Source organism: Cryptotermes secundus, unplaced genomic scaffold, assembly GCF_002891405.2.
Source record: "Cryptotermes secundus unplaced genomic scaffold, Csec_1.0 scaffold117, whole genome shotgun sequence".
Lineage (NCBI taxonomy): Eukaryota > Metazoa > Arthropoda > Insecta > Blattodea > Kalotermitidae > Cryptotermes > Cryptotermes secundus.
This window is the reverse complement of record NW_019737981.1, coordinates 2,478,790-2,494,547: the sequence shown is the minus strand read 5'-3', so window position 1 is coordinate 2,494,547 and position 15,758 is coordinate 2,478,790. Positions and strand designations below refer to the sequence as shown.

Sequence of the window (15,758 nt, the reverse complement as noted above, 5' to 3'; positions counted from 1 at the left end):
TGAAAATTAGTCGGTTAGTTCAAAAGCTGAAAGGGGAGCACACCAGAAGGATTGTGATTCATAAGCCTACTTTTGTTTACAGAGAAGTAGGCTGCAAAGACAAATAAACATTCGTCACGCTCGGCTTCACGTCGCCTGGCCCTTCCGGCAACTTCTCCGACATTCCTGCTAGGCGTGTTTGTCGCCGATCATCTTGCAGGCGTGAAGCTTCTGAAGAGTTTTTAAACAAGTTTTTACGAGACGAGACGAGACGAGAGAAGAAAAACGATACGTCCCGTCTTGGTTTCTTTGACGACGCATTATCTTCTCTATATGTTCTATAGCATCGAACAGCGATACGGTATGATTACCAATACTAACATGAGAGCAAGGAAGTGACATAGTACTGATTAGGTTTCAGGTTCCGTAACAATACAAAATACATTGATCAGGTGAAGCATCAAGAAACTGGCCATGGCCTATTTTAAGATCTTAAGGAAGCAAAGAGAAAACAGATATGGCGGATGATGTACAATCCTATATTCGAACCCACAACCTACAGAACACGAAACATTGGTGTTAACCAGTGCACAGGGAAGTTAGTTCTTCTGTGTATGAAATTTAAGTTGTCAGTTCATAAGAATATTTATTCTATTCTGAATGTCTTTTACTACATACTCTTTGGAGAATCCCATTCATGAAAGAACCCATTAAGGAGACCTAAGTGTGGATGGAAGGATAACATTAATATTCAGTCTAGACATCTGTGTAATGAAGATGTGAATCTGATAGAAGTGTCTCAGGATTTGTTCTAATGACCGTCATTTGTGATCATTTACGTATAAGACTTCAGGTATCATAACTACTCTTATATGGCTTTCCTGATCAGTTGAAAAATAATAGTTTTTCAAGGAATGTCCTGCACCATGCAGTCAGTTGCACCATATTTTATTCGGTCCATTTTAATATTATCCTTTATTCTACACCTTGCTTTTTTATGTGGTTTCCCACGTGCAGTCTAATGTGTCGAACAATTTTTTCTCCAGGGAAACTGATTAAACGGAGCGAGTGAACGAATGAATGCAGTGAAGTACATGAGTGACTCTCATAATAGATAAACGGACGGTAGACCGTCCAGCTTTCTATGTTACGAAAGAAATAAATCGTCCCGAAACTAATCTTCTCTCCGACTGCTTGACTCTAGACAGGCAAATCCGTCCATTTGAAGATCGCAGGTAATGAAAATCATTTGATCCCAAAGGAATACCGTCCTCTGGGATGTGGCGCCGTGTAGTTGCTGTGTGAACCGTCGTTTTGGAGGAACATCGGTTCACACAAGATCTACACGGCGCCACATCCAAAAAGACGGCATTCTTCATAGTCACCGCTGTGAAAACCTTAAGTCTTACATAGGATCTAAGTTTCCGGGGAAAAGTCCAAATTCGCGAAGATAAATATTTTAACAGTGTGCAGCACAGAAACCGCAGCGATAATGCTACAAGCTTTAGAAGTTGTTAATTCAAAGAATATCATAAGTTCGAATTAATTTTTATACCGTTTCTGTTTTCCCACACCGGGCTCTGATATAACTATGTTTCTTTTATAAGAACTTAACTGGAAACTTGATGCTTTTCCAAAGATTTGTATTTGCTGCGAATATGGTGATGATGGTAGAGACAATATGATTTCAGTTACCGACTAGGTTGATGTGTAGCGCTAACGGTAATAGCCGGCCATCGACTTTCCTGAGTGACGTTCTTTCGTAGTTTTCCTCAGTCCATTCAGGTAAATTCCAGGATAGTACCCCGATTAGGCCACGACCGTTTCCTTTCAAATTCCTCCTGTTTCATTGACCAATAATTTTATCGTTCATTGCTATGTTATCCGAGACACTGCCATCATCGTAAAATAAACAACAAAAAATAAAGTATTTTTCAGTCTGTATCTCCCTGACAATATAACTCACGTGGGGGGTGAAGTGAATTAAATACATGACGTCGGTCTGAAAATAATGGAACAGTGCACTTCGATCATAGGAGTAAGTAGAATTGGTCTAAAGGAAATAGGGTAAGAAGGAATGCACTGGTTTCGGCTTATTCACGATAGGATCCAATGTCTGGCTGTTGTGAACACCACACTTAAGGATTGTATAGAGACATGAATTTCTTGAAAGCCTGAGCATATGTCAGACTCCCAAGAGAGAACCACAAAGCTAATTGAAACTTTCTGACTCTCAGTACACGAAACTTGCCGGACGTCCTAAGAAATGTTTGTAAGTCTGAAGGTGCAGCTGTCGAATGGTCTCTGGATTACGTTCAGTTTCCTCACATATTGTCCTGAGAATTATGAGATTTCTAAGCATTTACACCAGAGGCCTTACAGATGAGTGGGGCTTGCGAAACAACTGCAAAGAAGTAATGGGTGTCACACTTTCGAATGTTTAACTGAAGCCCTTTCGAATGTACTCACTTTATGTAGCGATTAACGACTCTGAGAAACTTTTCCTGATCCTCTGAATTGTCGATCACACTCAGCCCCTAAAAAAAAGAAGAGAAAATTAAATTCTATAGTGTATCAAAATATTTCGCAGGTTACACAAACATTAAAGCCATCTTTTCTATTCTGCTGTCAAGAAAATATTAACATTGTAGTGGTGCGAACTTCTGAGTAGGAGCCACAGTAGTGCCAGTTAGTACTTCGGTCAAGTTGATATATAATGCAGTAATGTGGTGGCCGGACGAAATGTATATATAACTTTTGCTTTTATAGATGTAAATAACGAACCAGTTGAACTAGAGTTTCGAAATTTGGTGTGACGGTAGATAATAAATACACCCACCGCGGCGGCCCGGGTTCGATTCCGGGTCTGGTCAAGTGAGATTTGTGGTGGATGAAGTGGCGCTGGGGCAGGTTTCCTCCGAGACCTTCGGTTTCCCCTGCCAATCTTCATTCCACCAATTGCTCCACAATCACCCTCACCTGTCATCTGGGGCTTGTACAATAGGCCAGAAGTGGCCGCAGTGCAAGGGACTTAGTCCCACCCCACTAGCAATAAAAAGAAATCTGAGTTCCTCATTTACTCCAAGCGAATGCTGGAATAATTCCTAAAGATATGTCACGACCATTTCCTTCTACAGCCGTTCCATTTCGCTCAGAATGATCCCATACATCGTTATTTATTTTCTTTTACCGCGCACTGTTAATTATAACTAACATTTAGGTTAGCTGTTTATCCGACATTTATCGACAACTATAATGTCATTTTCAAGGGTATTTTTTTTATATTACAAACTAAATATTACCTCAAGGTTATTGTCTGTGGTTGCACATGCTTTTGAACATTTCAGATGCTTAAAAAACTCCGTGGTCTATAGTCCGAAAGCTAACTATACCTACCGAGCTACCGCCGCTTGTCGGCCAAGTTATTGCCAACTTTTGCTGATAGAGGGTGTTACGGGGTCAGCGCAACGGTTCCCCACGGCCGTTAATCTCGGTTTTCTAGACCGGAAACGCTATTTCCTTGAAATAGCTCCTCAGTTATCCTCGTGAGGCGGAGTGGACCACGTTCCAGACCCACTACTTCTCAGCAAATCTGGTAGAGCTGGGAACTGAACCCGGAACCTCTGGATCTGTAGGCAGGAACTCTGACCACTAGACCACAGAGGCGGTCCATTTCAGATGCTTAAAAGTTATAAACTATAAATTGATATTACATAACCTATTCTGTTTAAAGGATACCGGTAAATAACGCATGAATGAATCGAGTTTGTGCAGCACTAATACGTTAATGCAAGACCGCTCCGTTTGCTCATCGAGAAATAACAGGAAGAGAACGGATATCGAGAAGATCTTTTTTATATAATTTGCTGATGGTATTCATTTATTACGAGGACACGATTCCTAATGTCCTTAGCTGCCTTTACCCACCGTGACGTTGTTAGAATGACCGCTATTTTAAAACAACGCAAGCCATACCTGATCATCAAAGACGACGTAAAAGAGGAAGATGAACGGCAAATTACAGGGCACAGAAATGCAGAGTTGCAGAAGGCCATGATGTAGATGACAGAGCCCTTTATGGAGGCCGTGTTATGAAATGAACGGACAAGGACATGTAGGACAGGGAAGTTCTGCCTGACCCGGAAATGATGATGTCTTAGTGGATTATTTTTATAATCCATTATTGTGCTTTCTTTGTATAAACAGTATGAAGTGAGCACATACAGAGGAAGCCACTCTGTCCATCCATCTGTACGCATTTCCTCTCCGCGATTAATGAATGAATTTCCGTTGCATTTTGGTGTTGGCGTTGGAATTTGTCTGGCAAATTTAATTTTGCTTCTAAGTAGTAGTTATGGCCGCGCCATAGTTCAAGCGGTTAGTCGCTGGCTTCCCATCGCGGCAGTCCGGGTTCGATCCCATGTCTGGTCATGTGGGATTTGTGGTGGACAAAGTGGCGCTGGAGCAGCTTTTCTTCGAATACTTCGGTTCCCCTGCCAATCTTCATTCCACCAATTGCTCCACAACCACCCTCACCTATCATCTGGGGCTGGTAGAATAGGCTAGAAGTGGCCGCCGTACAAGGGACTTAGCCCCCCCACTAGCAATAAAAAACTAGTAGTTATATTAGATTTTCTGTCAAACATTTCATCTAATATGGATTTCTACATGACGCAAAATAAAGAGCTCAGCCTTCGTTTTGATTGTGAACAGCTTCGCATCAGCGCATTCGTATCTGCAAACTGACTGTTGAGGCGTATGTATTTTAATTTTTCAGTGTTCTCAAAGAAAACATGTAGTTACGTATATTTTATAATTTAAATAAGCTTTACTAAGAAAAAAAATAGTTTAATTTGTTATATATATATATATATATAATATTCAATCTATATTTAANAATTTATTTGTCGCGATATACGCCCGATACGCGACAATATAATATGAAATCTATATTTAAATACGAGTATAATGTCGTACGAATTGTAAATGAATAGAGCAACAAAATTGCAACCAAAATTTGGCTGAAGTAATGCAGTTCACAGCAACCAAAATATTAATAAAAAAGATGGCTGATGGAAGGCAATTCAGCCAATTTGAAAGAGATATCCTATCTGACATTTATAAAATTGAAATTGCACATTTAATAATATGACGCAGAAATACTTTTTAATTGTGCCTCTGCAAGATTAATATCAGTAAGAAATGAAAATCAGGAGAAAACGGAAGTTACAGATGATTATGAGCTATCGAATAGAATTAACAATAGGCTACGTCCCGCCACAATGGGTGTGGTGATAACAGTTTTCTTGTTATGCACAACAGCTGCTTTTGCAACAGTCATGTTGCTGCCATATTAACGTTGAACAATTACAAGTATTTAAAACTGTCCTAAAACTTCTGGGATTCTTATCATGCAAAGCTTTATGAAGCGGAAATCGCGTACCGTACAGGACTACAAATTCGAATCCCAGAAAGTATATGAATATGCCTAATGTGCAAAGTAGAAAGATAAACTTAAAGCTGACTCAAATGACCTTAACTCCAAGTTAAGGATGTCCCATTTTCTGACTTGCGATATGAATGCGTTGAAGCGTCACAGGCTGCAGTTGATCGATATATCCATCATTCGACTGATGACTAATACACAACACCTGTGCCATGTGGTGCTCCCCCGCAGTACAGGGTGATCAGAAGCATACTAGCCAAAAACTGTTCCAATTGCCTTAAATACACACACACACACATTACGTATGTATGTTCGTATGTATCTGTGTCTTTCTGTCTTTCAGCTTCTCTATTTATCCACCATTCATTCCTTTGCCTCCTTTCTCTTTCCTGCTTTATTCACATCCCATTTTCCTTTCTGCAATTCTTTATATATAGAGTCGGAACGGTTTCTGTCTATCTATCTATGGCTGTACAGTGGACTTCGGCCGCCTTTTAGTTTCTTAATCCTATACACAGCCGGTAGAACTCCTTGGACGGGCCATTAGCCCGTCGAAAGGCCATTACCTACACACAGAACAACACAAACACTGAATAAATGCACACACATCCATGCCTCCAGTGGGATTCGAGCCCACGATCCAAGTGTTTCGAGCGGTCGAAGACCGTTCCTGCCTTAGACCGCGCGGCCTCTGTGACCGGCGGGACTGGTTTCTAGTCCCTATAAATTTTCTGTCCATCTCTGTATTCCTCCCTCTATGATCCCACACCAGTTAATGGCTTGTAAGACTCCATTCAAAAACATGGCGACCACTTTGCAGAATGTACATTCCCCCGACAAAATAATGCTTTTGTCATTAAGGCATCAGTCGTTACTGGCCGTGTGGTATCACAGACCTTGGGGAGTTTGAGTGAGCAATGGCACACAGGGCCAACTAGCGCGCATGGCGTGCCAATTTGCTGGCATCGAGTCTATCATTTTCAGGAAGTTTTAATTTTTACATAGCATCATTATAATACAGTATATCAGGGCTATAACAGTCCTTTCACTTTTCGCCCTAAACATTAAACAGCGATGCTTCGCTCTAACAGAGTAACTTACTGTGTCTGCTGGCCGCACCATAGCTCAAGCGGTTAGTCCCTGGGTTCCCACCGTGGCGGCCCGGGTTCGATCTCGGGTCTGGTCAAGTGGGATTTGTGGTGGACAAAGTGGCGTCGGGGCAGGTTTTCTCCGAGTATTTCGGTTTCCCCTGCCAATCTTCATTCTACCAATTGCTCCACAATCACCCTCACATATTATCTGGGGCTGGTACAATAGGCCAGAAATGGCCGCAGTACAAGGGACTTAGTTCCACCCCACCAGCAATAATAAAAATACTATGTCTGCTATTCCAGTGCCGAACCTCAGTTTCATTTTTCTTTTTTTCATGGGGTGACAGTCCACTTGGTACTGCGGCCACTGTTTGGGCTATTGTACCGGTCCCGGATGATAGAAGAAGATGATGATTGTGGAGCAATCGGTAGAATGCGAATTAGCAGGGGAAACGGAAGTACTCGGAGAAAACCTGCCCCAGTGCCACTTTGTCCACCACAAATCCCACATGACACCGGGCTCGAACCCTCTCCGCCGCAGTGGGAAACCGGTGATTAACCGCCTAAGCTATGACACAGCATTCCCTCAGTTGTAACCTGTATAAATGCCTTCGTATGAATTCGGGCCGGCTATTCGACTATTCAAAAGTTTTCGTTTATGCGGGGATTATGCAGGGACAGTATTATTAAAATGAGCCAGGGAAACTTCCTCGCCAATCCTTTCCATTTTCCATGGACTTTCATAATCATTCTTTCGTCTAGAGTTCGCTATTCATGAAAATTTGTTCTTTATGTGCATGTACCTTGGTCTTTCACTGTAAAGGTAGGACATGGGTTGAGAATGTCTGACAGCAAAACGCCGAAGAAAATGTTTTAACCTAAAAATGAGGAAATAATAGGAGGCTGTAGAAAATTACATAGCGTGCCACTTCATAATTAAAATTCTTCACATATGACTTGTGGTGATTAAATCAAATGGGGGGGGGGATATCTGTCACATGCGGAAAATTGAAATATAATCATACGTATCAGATTTTGTTGGAAAATATAAGGCACAGAGTTGAGGTGGATTACAAAGAATAATATTAAAACAGATCTTGAAGACTTAATATTTCGGCCTTCTGGGTTGTAACTCAATGTCGTTTGACATCCATCTACCAAAGTACATATTTCAGAAGCTCACAACTTAATAGAGGTACCCACCGACGTGACAGACTCAGATGTTAAAGAAACAGGATGGAAGGTTGTGGACGGGAGTCAGGGGCGGTACTTGAGAATACGGTACAGAACCACCTGGTTGCATAAGACTAGTCAATATTTTGACTGAATGAGCTAACATCAGCTTCTCAAGCAGTACCCTTCTTCGTGGAGATAATTAGTTTACAAGCCAGCTTGTAGGAACAAGCCACGTAACGTCACTGCAGGATACGAAAGAACTGGTGCATAGTGTTGTGTTAAGTTCGTTTGTTGATAAGCAGCTCAGGTAATGACGCATTCGCAATCAGCAACCAGTTTCGGTATCGGCGTGACTCAGCTGTAGGCTTACCGCAATTTATAACTAACGTCATGAACGTCATGAAGCTCAGTCCTGTTTCAGAAGTTAACAGATGGTCAGGTATTCAAGAAATTCCCAAAATTTTATGGAACTCGAAGGTTCATTACCATGTCCACAAGAATAACTGTTTGTTAATTATACCCTTCGGCCGGTCACGGTATTCGGTATATACTGTGTTCGTTTGCACGGAAACCGGAATCGTGGGTTCGAATCCCACACAGGACATGGATGTTTGATACGTGTTTTTGTTGCCCTGAGTTTAGGTAGAGGCCTTGCGACGAGCTAATCACTCGCCCAAGGAGTCCTACCGTGTGTAAAATGATCATGAAACTGAAAATCAGAGGCTAGGGCCCAAGGGTTTGTGGTGGCAGTAAAAGAAAAATGCCGTTCACTTGTTTGCCAGATGTACCCGGTTTTGATCCCACCTGGTACGCAGGTTTTCCACTGTGAACCTCTCTCTGTGAAGCTGAATACCGACATTGTATTATATAAGAGTATGATTGTCTTCTTTCAAACCGTAATATGTAGTTCGTGGTCCTATACAGAGTGATCATAATGGAGGAACGGTCTAAGAACGGTACTATCGTCGGCTGCTCGAAAGCTGAAATTGTGGGTTCTAGTTCTTCTCAGGATATAGAAATGTCATTTTCCTTTGTTTTTGTTGTCCTGTGCACGAGAAGGTAAAAATCTTGCGATGGGCTGATGCCCCGTCTGAGGAATCCAACCAAATATCTAAAAATATTCGTATTTTCTGAAGACAAGCCTGAATTTGAATAGACCACAAAAGATGACAATATGAGCAAGGTACCACCAGCTTCCGAAGCTGAAGCAGCGTATTGTCACGTGTGACTAGACATGGGGTTTGGATTTATAATTAGATGTATTGAACAGTTGTAACTATAACGCTATCGCTAATGTACACACTTAATTCTCACTAAGCACATGCCGTATTCTCCGTGTGCTATGTCTTCTACAGTCGTTGCCTGGTAACGGATCTTAAGAATGTGTTCGGGTTCCGTGGTGTCGTCCTTACCGGCTGGCTACTGTCTCACAGCTCTCTCTCTCTCTCTCAACCACAACTCACGGCATCCTAGCCATGACCGTCTTATTCAAGTCAAAATCAAAGTCACATTACGACCTACGTCAGTCGGCCAGTCAATCAAGCCTCATCTAGGGTCCGAGACCAGGTTTTTGTCACTGTCAGACAGTTGCGGTTTTCTCGTTGTGGGGCGCCCTCTATGACGAGGGGACGGGTCTGTCATTTGTCGCAGTCATAGTCAGCAGCGAACGACATCCATATTTATAATATTACTTGTCGGCTTCTACATAGTCTACATAGGATCGCACTGAATGCTACAACTCTACGGAGGCCTGTGAAATCTAGCAGCCATTTTGCTTCATGAGTTTTAATACAATTTTTGTGATGATCACTATTCTGTCTTCTTCTGACTCGGCCAAATTGAGCCCTGCCATTATCTGCTGAAACTGCTTTCAACATTTAGCTCAGAGGCGAACTGTTTACATTAGGAACCTGAACTGCTCGGCCTGTCGGTTAAATTGTTGCTGGCCTTCGCCAGCACATTCATTCGTGGCTTCAGTCTCTTCGAGATCCATGATCAGTACTTCTATTCTCTCCTAGATATGTACGTGTTTCGAAATTGGGACTCCCCTTCGACGAAGGAGGGGTCGACCTTTCTATGTAAGCGTTACGTTTGTTGCACCATAGTTTCAGCACGAGTATATCCTCGCTGTTACGGCGTCCAGATCACTATGGACTCCGCTCATCCTTTGTCACTGCACTGTACTAAGCAACATTTATACAAGGTATACAGAGGCTTCCTGTCAATGACTGCCTGTGCAGAAAGTTATGCCTTAACTCACGTGACTACTCAGAAACTGCGGTTAGTCAGATGAACGTCCGTAGGCCTGACCGCCGCCAAGTTTAAGCTTTTATGCTTCTTATGCCTGGCTTTTCCTTGTTCAGTACCAGATACGTTTGTATTTACATGGTTTAGGATTAATTCTGCCTATATCCTGCATAATTTAGACATATAGGCACCGACTTAAAGCATTTTGAAAGCCGCGTGCAGTTTGCGGACTGATGTGTACCTGTGTAGATATCCAATAGCGCGGAGTAATCTGTTCTATAGACGCTGCAATTTCAAGAGGTGAGCGCCCGCCACATACTCACAGGTGGACCAGGCATGAGTCACAACTGATCTATTCAGAGCTTTATAAAGCGTAAGTTTAATATTTGTACTTAAACGCCCAGTCCTTACGTATGTGCTGACTGACTGCTAAATTGCTGCTGGACTTCGCCAGAACAGTGAATTTAGGTTTCAGTTCCCACGGGACCCATAACCTGACGGCTCTGGGAGCCTTCAAGTACCTAACCTCGGTATGGACCTTATATAACACACCGCTTCCAATAGGTCTTCTATTGTTATGGCGTGTATTCGTTGCCTCGATACGTGTTTATTGAGCCGTTACCTAGGAGAGGACTGCCTCTACTGTTAATCTGCACCATCATCACGTCACACTATTAAATAATTATACAAAATAATGAAACAGATAATTCATCAAGAGACCCTACAAGGAGGGGGCACGTGGTATCGTAGTTGGTTGAGGTACTATGCTACAAGCCGGAAGGTCGCGGGATCTAATTCCGATGAGGTGGATTTTTTCAATTTATCTAGGTAGCGTAGTTGGTTGAGACACTATGCTACAAGCCGGAAGGTCGCTGGTTCAAGTCCCGATGAGGTCATTGGATTTTTTTCAATTGACCTAATCATCCCAGCCGCACTATGGCCCTGGGGTCGACTCATCCTCTAACAGAAATGCTTACCAGGAATATTCCTGGAGGCAAAGGTCGGTCGGCGCGTAAGGCTGACAACCTCACTGCCATCTGTGAGCCTATTGTCTAGAAAATGTGGGAGCCTCGACCTCTCACAATCCCATGGATCTCCACGGCCTGTTACAGGGATACCTTTACCTTTTTTCCCTACAAGGGTGTCGCCTAAATTACTTTACGTTACGTTGCTACTTGTGTGGCTATCATGCAGTGGTGCATAATGATGACCCCGATGTGGAGATCTTTGAATTCTTTGTTTATTTATTTGCTTCCTTCTTTGTTGCCATAACATTTTCTCCCTTCTTTGCTTATTTCCTTTATTCCTTCTCTTCCTTCCATACTTTTTTTCTTTTTTATTTAACTGAATTTGAAAGTCATTCGGTAGAACTCCTTGTATGATCAGATTAGATCATCGTAATGTCTATCATCACTCAACAACACAGAAAATCGCGGTCATACGTCCACGCCCAAGTCGCTATTTGAATCCTTGTCTCAGTATCTGAACGGTCTAAATCAGCTCTCGTAGACAACAGAACCGGCTTTAACTGAATAAAGGAACGTACCCTCCCATCCATGCCTTCTTCGTAGTTGCTTACATTAGGCGACCATACATAGAGAGTTTTTCCGACAGCTCTGGGCCGGCCCGGAGATGTGTGTGTGTATGGGGGTGGGGAGGGGTGGCAGGCAGACTTCGAGTACGCCATTCTGTATCCACTCAAACTTATTTAAGAAATGTAACTGCAATTTTTAACTCTCCCTCTCCACAAACATCCCGGATCAGAATGTGTTAGAACCGTTTGGGCTTCTAGTAGAAGCTAAGCTAAAGCTGTTGCTGTGCTTAACTAATTAAGCACTAATCCACGAAGGCGTATTGAGAGTGGATATATAGATCCACATTTTCTTAACCTCGGCACTACGAGTATTGGAGGTGAGTGGTCAGCTTCACGCCCTTGCCGCTTTACTCCAAGGGAAAGAGCCCCCGGTACCAATTGGATAAGAGGTTGGGTGGGCCACAGAGTCTGTCTGGACGAAGTGGAGAAGAGAAAATTCTTGACCCTATCAGGACTGGAACTCCGACCCCTTGGTCATCCAGCCCGTAGCCAGTCGCTATACAATGGTTTCTAGTAAGGCCGCTCCATAGCTCAAGCTGTTAGTCTCTGGCTTCCCACCGCGGCGGCCCGGGTTCGAGGCCGGGTCTGGTCAAGTGGGATTTGTGGTGGAAAAAGTGGCTCTGGGGCAGGTTTTCTCTGAGTACCACGGTTTCCCCTGCCGATCTTCATTCCACCAAATTCTCCATCATCATAATCACCCGAGGCAGGTAAAATAGGCCAATCAGTGGCCCACGTGCCGAGTGGATCCAGCTGGACTCCACCCCCCACTATGGTAATTTAAAAAAAATGGTTTATAGTAGTGAGGTTATTTGTTTTTTTGTAGAATGTACATATTTTTTTTCCATTTTATATTAATAACTTCTGACCCACTCTGAACATGTACATTAATAACGTGTAACACCTTGACACAGCAAATAGCACGCCTTCTCTTACACGAAAACGTAATCTCCTTGTTGATAAGAAACGCGCCTGGAAGGACTTTTTTTTTTTTTTTTGTTAAGGCGAAGATTTCAGTTCTGGTCAAGTACGTGGTTTTCTGGACGGTTTTCATCAACTGACTCGCGATTTTAACCGTAACGTATTGAATCTCGCGGCTTTAACCTCCGGCTTCTGGTTGGATCTCGGCAGCCGTCTCAGCTACTATTCAAGCATGCAGATGAAAGGGCGTGTACATGGCCCAGCACTGCCACTCCGCTGCGGTGTTCGGGAACACTGTGTCTGGTGGTTACTGTGGCCGCAAGTCAATTGCAAAATTGTCGGGCCGTAAACGATCACTTCCATTCCCTGTAAAGTACGCAACACGTAGCACCGCATAAAGCAGACTGTTAAAGTCACTACCCACGTTTAAACGCCATTCTAGCAACTCTTCGACAAACAGACGAAGCAGCTAGGCAACTAATTAGCCAGCCAACTACTTACATAAGTAACAAATTTTACTGTCATAGAAGTACTGTATGAGAATGTACTATGATAGAAGGTGTCCCTGTAACAGGCCGTTAAGGCCCATAGGGTTGTGAGACGTAGAGGCTCCCACATTTTCTGTAGACAGTCGGCTCACAGAAGGCGGTAAGTTTGTCACCCTTATACACCGGCCGCCCTTTGCCTCCAGGAAGATTCCTGGTACTCATTTCGGCTAGAGGCTGAGTCGACCACAGGGCCATAATGCGGCTGGAAGGATTAAGTAAACTGGAAAAAAAATCCACTTCATCGGGACTCGAACCCGCGACCTTCTGGTTTATAACATAGTGCCGTCGAAAGTACTGTAATAGTGAAAGAAAAATCTAACTCGAGATTATGACCGATTTATATGTTTTGAACCCCCCCCCCCCACCGGAAAGTAGTGTTTTGAATGTCGTCCCACTCACTGTATATCTGTGTGTATGGATGGGTGCTTCGCTACCATTTGAACGTTTGAACAGTTTTTATTCGTGTTCGGTGTTCCAGAGTTTGCGCACAATATGGTGGGACCAGATGAATATGCATGTTCTGTCTCCAAAAATAGGGGCCCTTCAGATGGGCCCCAAAGCAGAAATGGCGATTTTCTCGAAGATTAGTTTAACGGATTTGATTGAATTTCAGCGGTTTATGTAGACCATTTCCCTAGTCAAAACTGCTACACTGTATGAAACGGTAAACGCAATAGGCCCCGAACGCGAAGTGTGAGTTCCCTCAAGGGTGTCATGAATGCATCCACGGATTTTAAACTTCTACTGTATTAAATGTTCATCGATAGTGTTTGTGAAATATTTATTTCAGGACAGTATGAGGCTGATACCCTTTAGGCGTGCATGAAATAATTCAGAAAACACAACATGTACGTGTCCAAGCTTGTTATTACGCTGACCATTAATGGCCTACCTAATAACGATCGATTTTATTGCCAGGATAACGTAGTTAAACTCAGCCCTATCTGAAAGCTTACGTGCAGTATCTTGAATCTATATATAATTTTTTTTTCCTTGGCACTACAGCCCCAGTGGGCCTAGGCCTACCTCCATGAACTCCGTTCACTTCGGTTTTTCTAGATCTTACACATTCGGTAGGACTCCTTGGGCGAGTGATCAGCTCGTCGCAAGGCCTCTACCTGTACACAAACACAGAAAAACGCACACAAACATCCATGCCTTGAGTGGGGTTCGAACCCACGATCCCGGCTTCCGAGCGAGCGAAGACAGTGCATGCCTTAGACCGCTCGGCTACCGTGACCGGCCTGAATCTATATTTTGTTTCAATTAACAACTTTCCTAGTTGCGAAAGATTGTACAGCGCCGAATTATGAATTGAAAAGGATGTGGAAGGAAGTGGTAGAGGTCTACTTTAAGGTAACCTCGTGGCAGAAGAACGGAGAGGAACCACGAGAAACCGAAGTCACGATAGCCGGTTTTTGGGCCAAGATTTTAACACGGAGCAGAAATTCTAACCACTCGATAGCAAAGCTTATTCTGTCATTTTATTTAACTAATTAACTAACTCAATTCACATGACTTTCTTTCAGGTCAGAATATCTATCTTTTTATGTCTGAAACATAAAGATTAAAATGCACAGAATTATAATTTTACTTGTAGGTTTGAGGGCGTTTCAGAAGATGGCGTTGAGAAAAAATATTGGATCTAAGAGGGAAGAAGTTAGAGCAGGTTAGAATAAATCTCATAACGAGGAGTTTCATAATCTGTATTCGTCACCGTGCATCATTAAGATAATCCAATGAAGGAGAACGAAGTGGGCGGAGCTTAAAGTGCGCATGCACGAGATCAGCAATACATCCAAAATTTTCGTTGGAAAACCTGAAAGGAAGGGACCGCTTGAAAGACATGAGCGTAAAACGGTGGATAAGAATGAGGAGAATCTTAAGGATCTTAAGGCATGCGGTGGGAGGATGTGGACTAAATTTGCCTGTCTCAGAGTAGGATCAAGTGAAGGGCTGTTGTGGACACGGAAATGAATCTTCGGGTTCAATAAAAAAAAGGGCGCGGAATTTCCTGAAGAAGGACTGTGCTTCATACATGTTAGATAGCACGTGGTCTTCCTTTGGCAGTATTTAGTTAACTATTTGGCTGTTCTATAAATTCATTGCTGTCATGGAAATTTTATAAAATTTATAGCAGTTACTGTATCGAAATTAATCGAAATTAAAATACTGGTCAATTTCCCGCCAGGAAAACCTTTCTCAAAATATCGAGACAGTGTAAATCCGGAACTACACCAAGAAGTACGGGGTATTTGCCACCTTATATTACTGCCATTGTGTTTTTACCGAAAAGTTATTTCTGTAACGAGAACACCACGCCACGGAAGCGTTGGCTATACACAACTGTAAGAGCAGAAATATACTCTACTATAGATAAATTTATGCTCCCTCCTACTGTGTATTTATTATTGTTTTAATGACGTTTTATGAGCTGAATAGTGTCAAATGACAGGGTTATTACAGTTGAATTGGGAAGCGTGTGGAAAATAGTATAATAGTGAATAGCTTGGAATGCAGAGAGCAGTAGTACTGCTCTCTGCATTCCAGGCCATTCACCTGCTCTGAAGATGGAGGCGATACGTTCCTCCGAAACGTCGGCCAAAACGAAGAATACACGGCGCCTAAACCCAGAAGACGACTTTCTTCATAGTCATCGCCGTGAAAACCTCAAAACTTACATAGTATTTGATCTAATTTAAGACACTATCATATTATGTATCTAGAGAGGCAAAAATCACGAAAAACCTCAGGGCCAG

At 42.8% G+C, this 15,758-nt stretch overlaps 1 protein-coding gene across 1 annotated transcript in view; it reads right to left on the bottom strand.

The window, feature by feature from the left end:
• The window catches only part of LOC111870555, a 116,520-nt gene that overhangs the window by 100,363 nt on the left and 399 nt on the right, over positions 1–15,758 (bottom strand). The window contains exon 2 of the mRNA XM_023862930.2: positions 2,449–2,516. Coding sequence (XP_023718698.1) covers positions 2,449–2,516 — 68 coding nt within the window. The remainder of the gene's footprint in view (positions 1–2,448; positions 2,517–15,758) is intronic.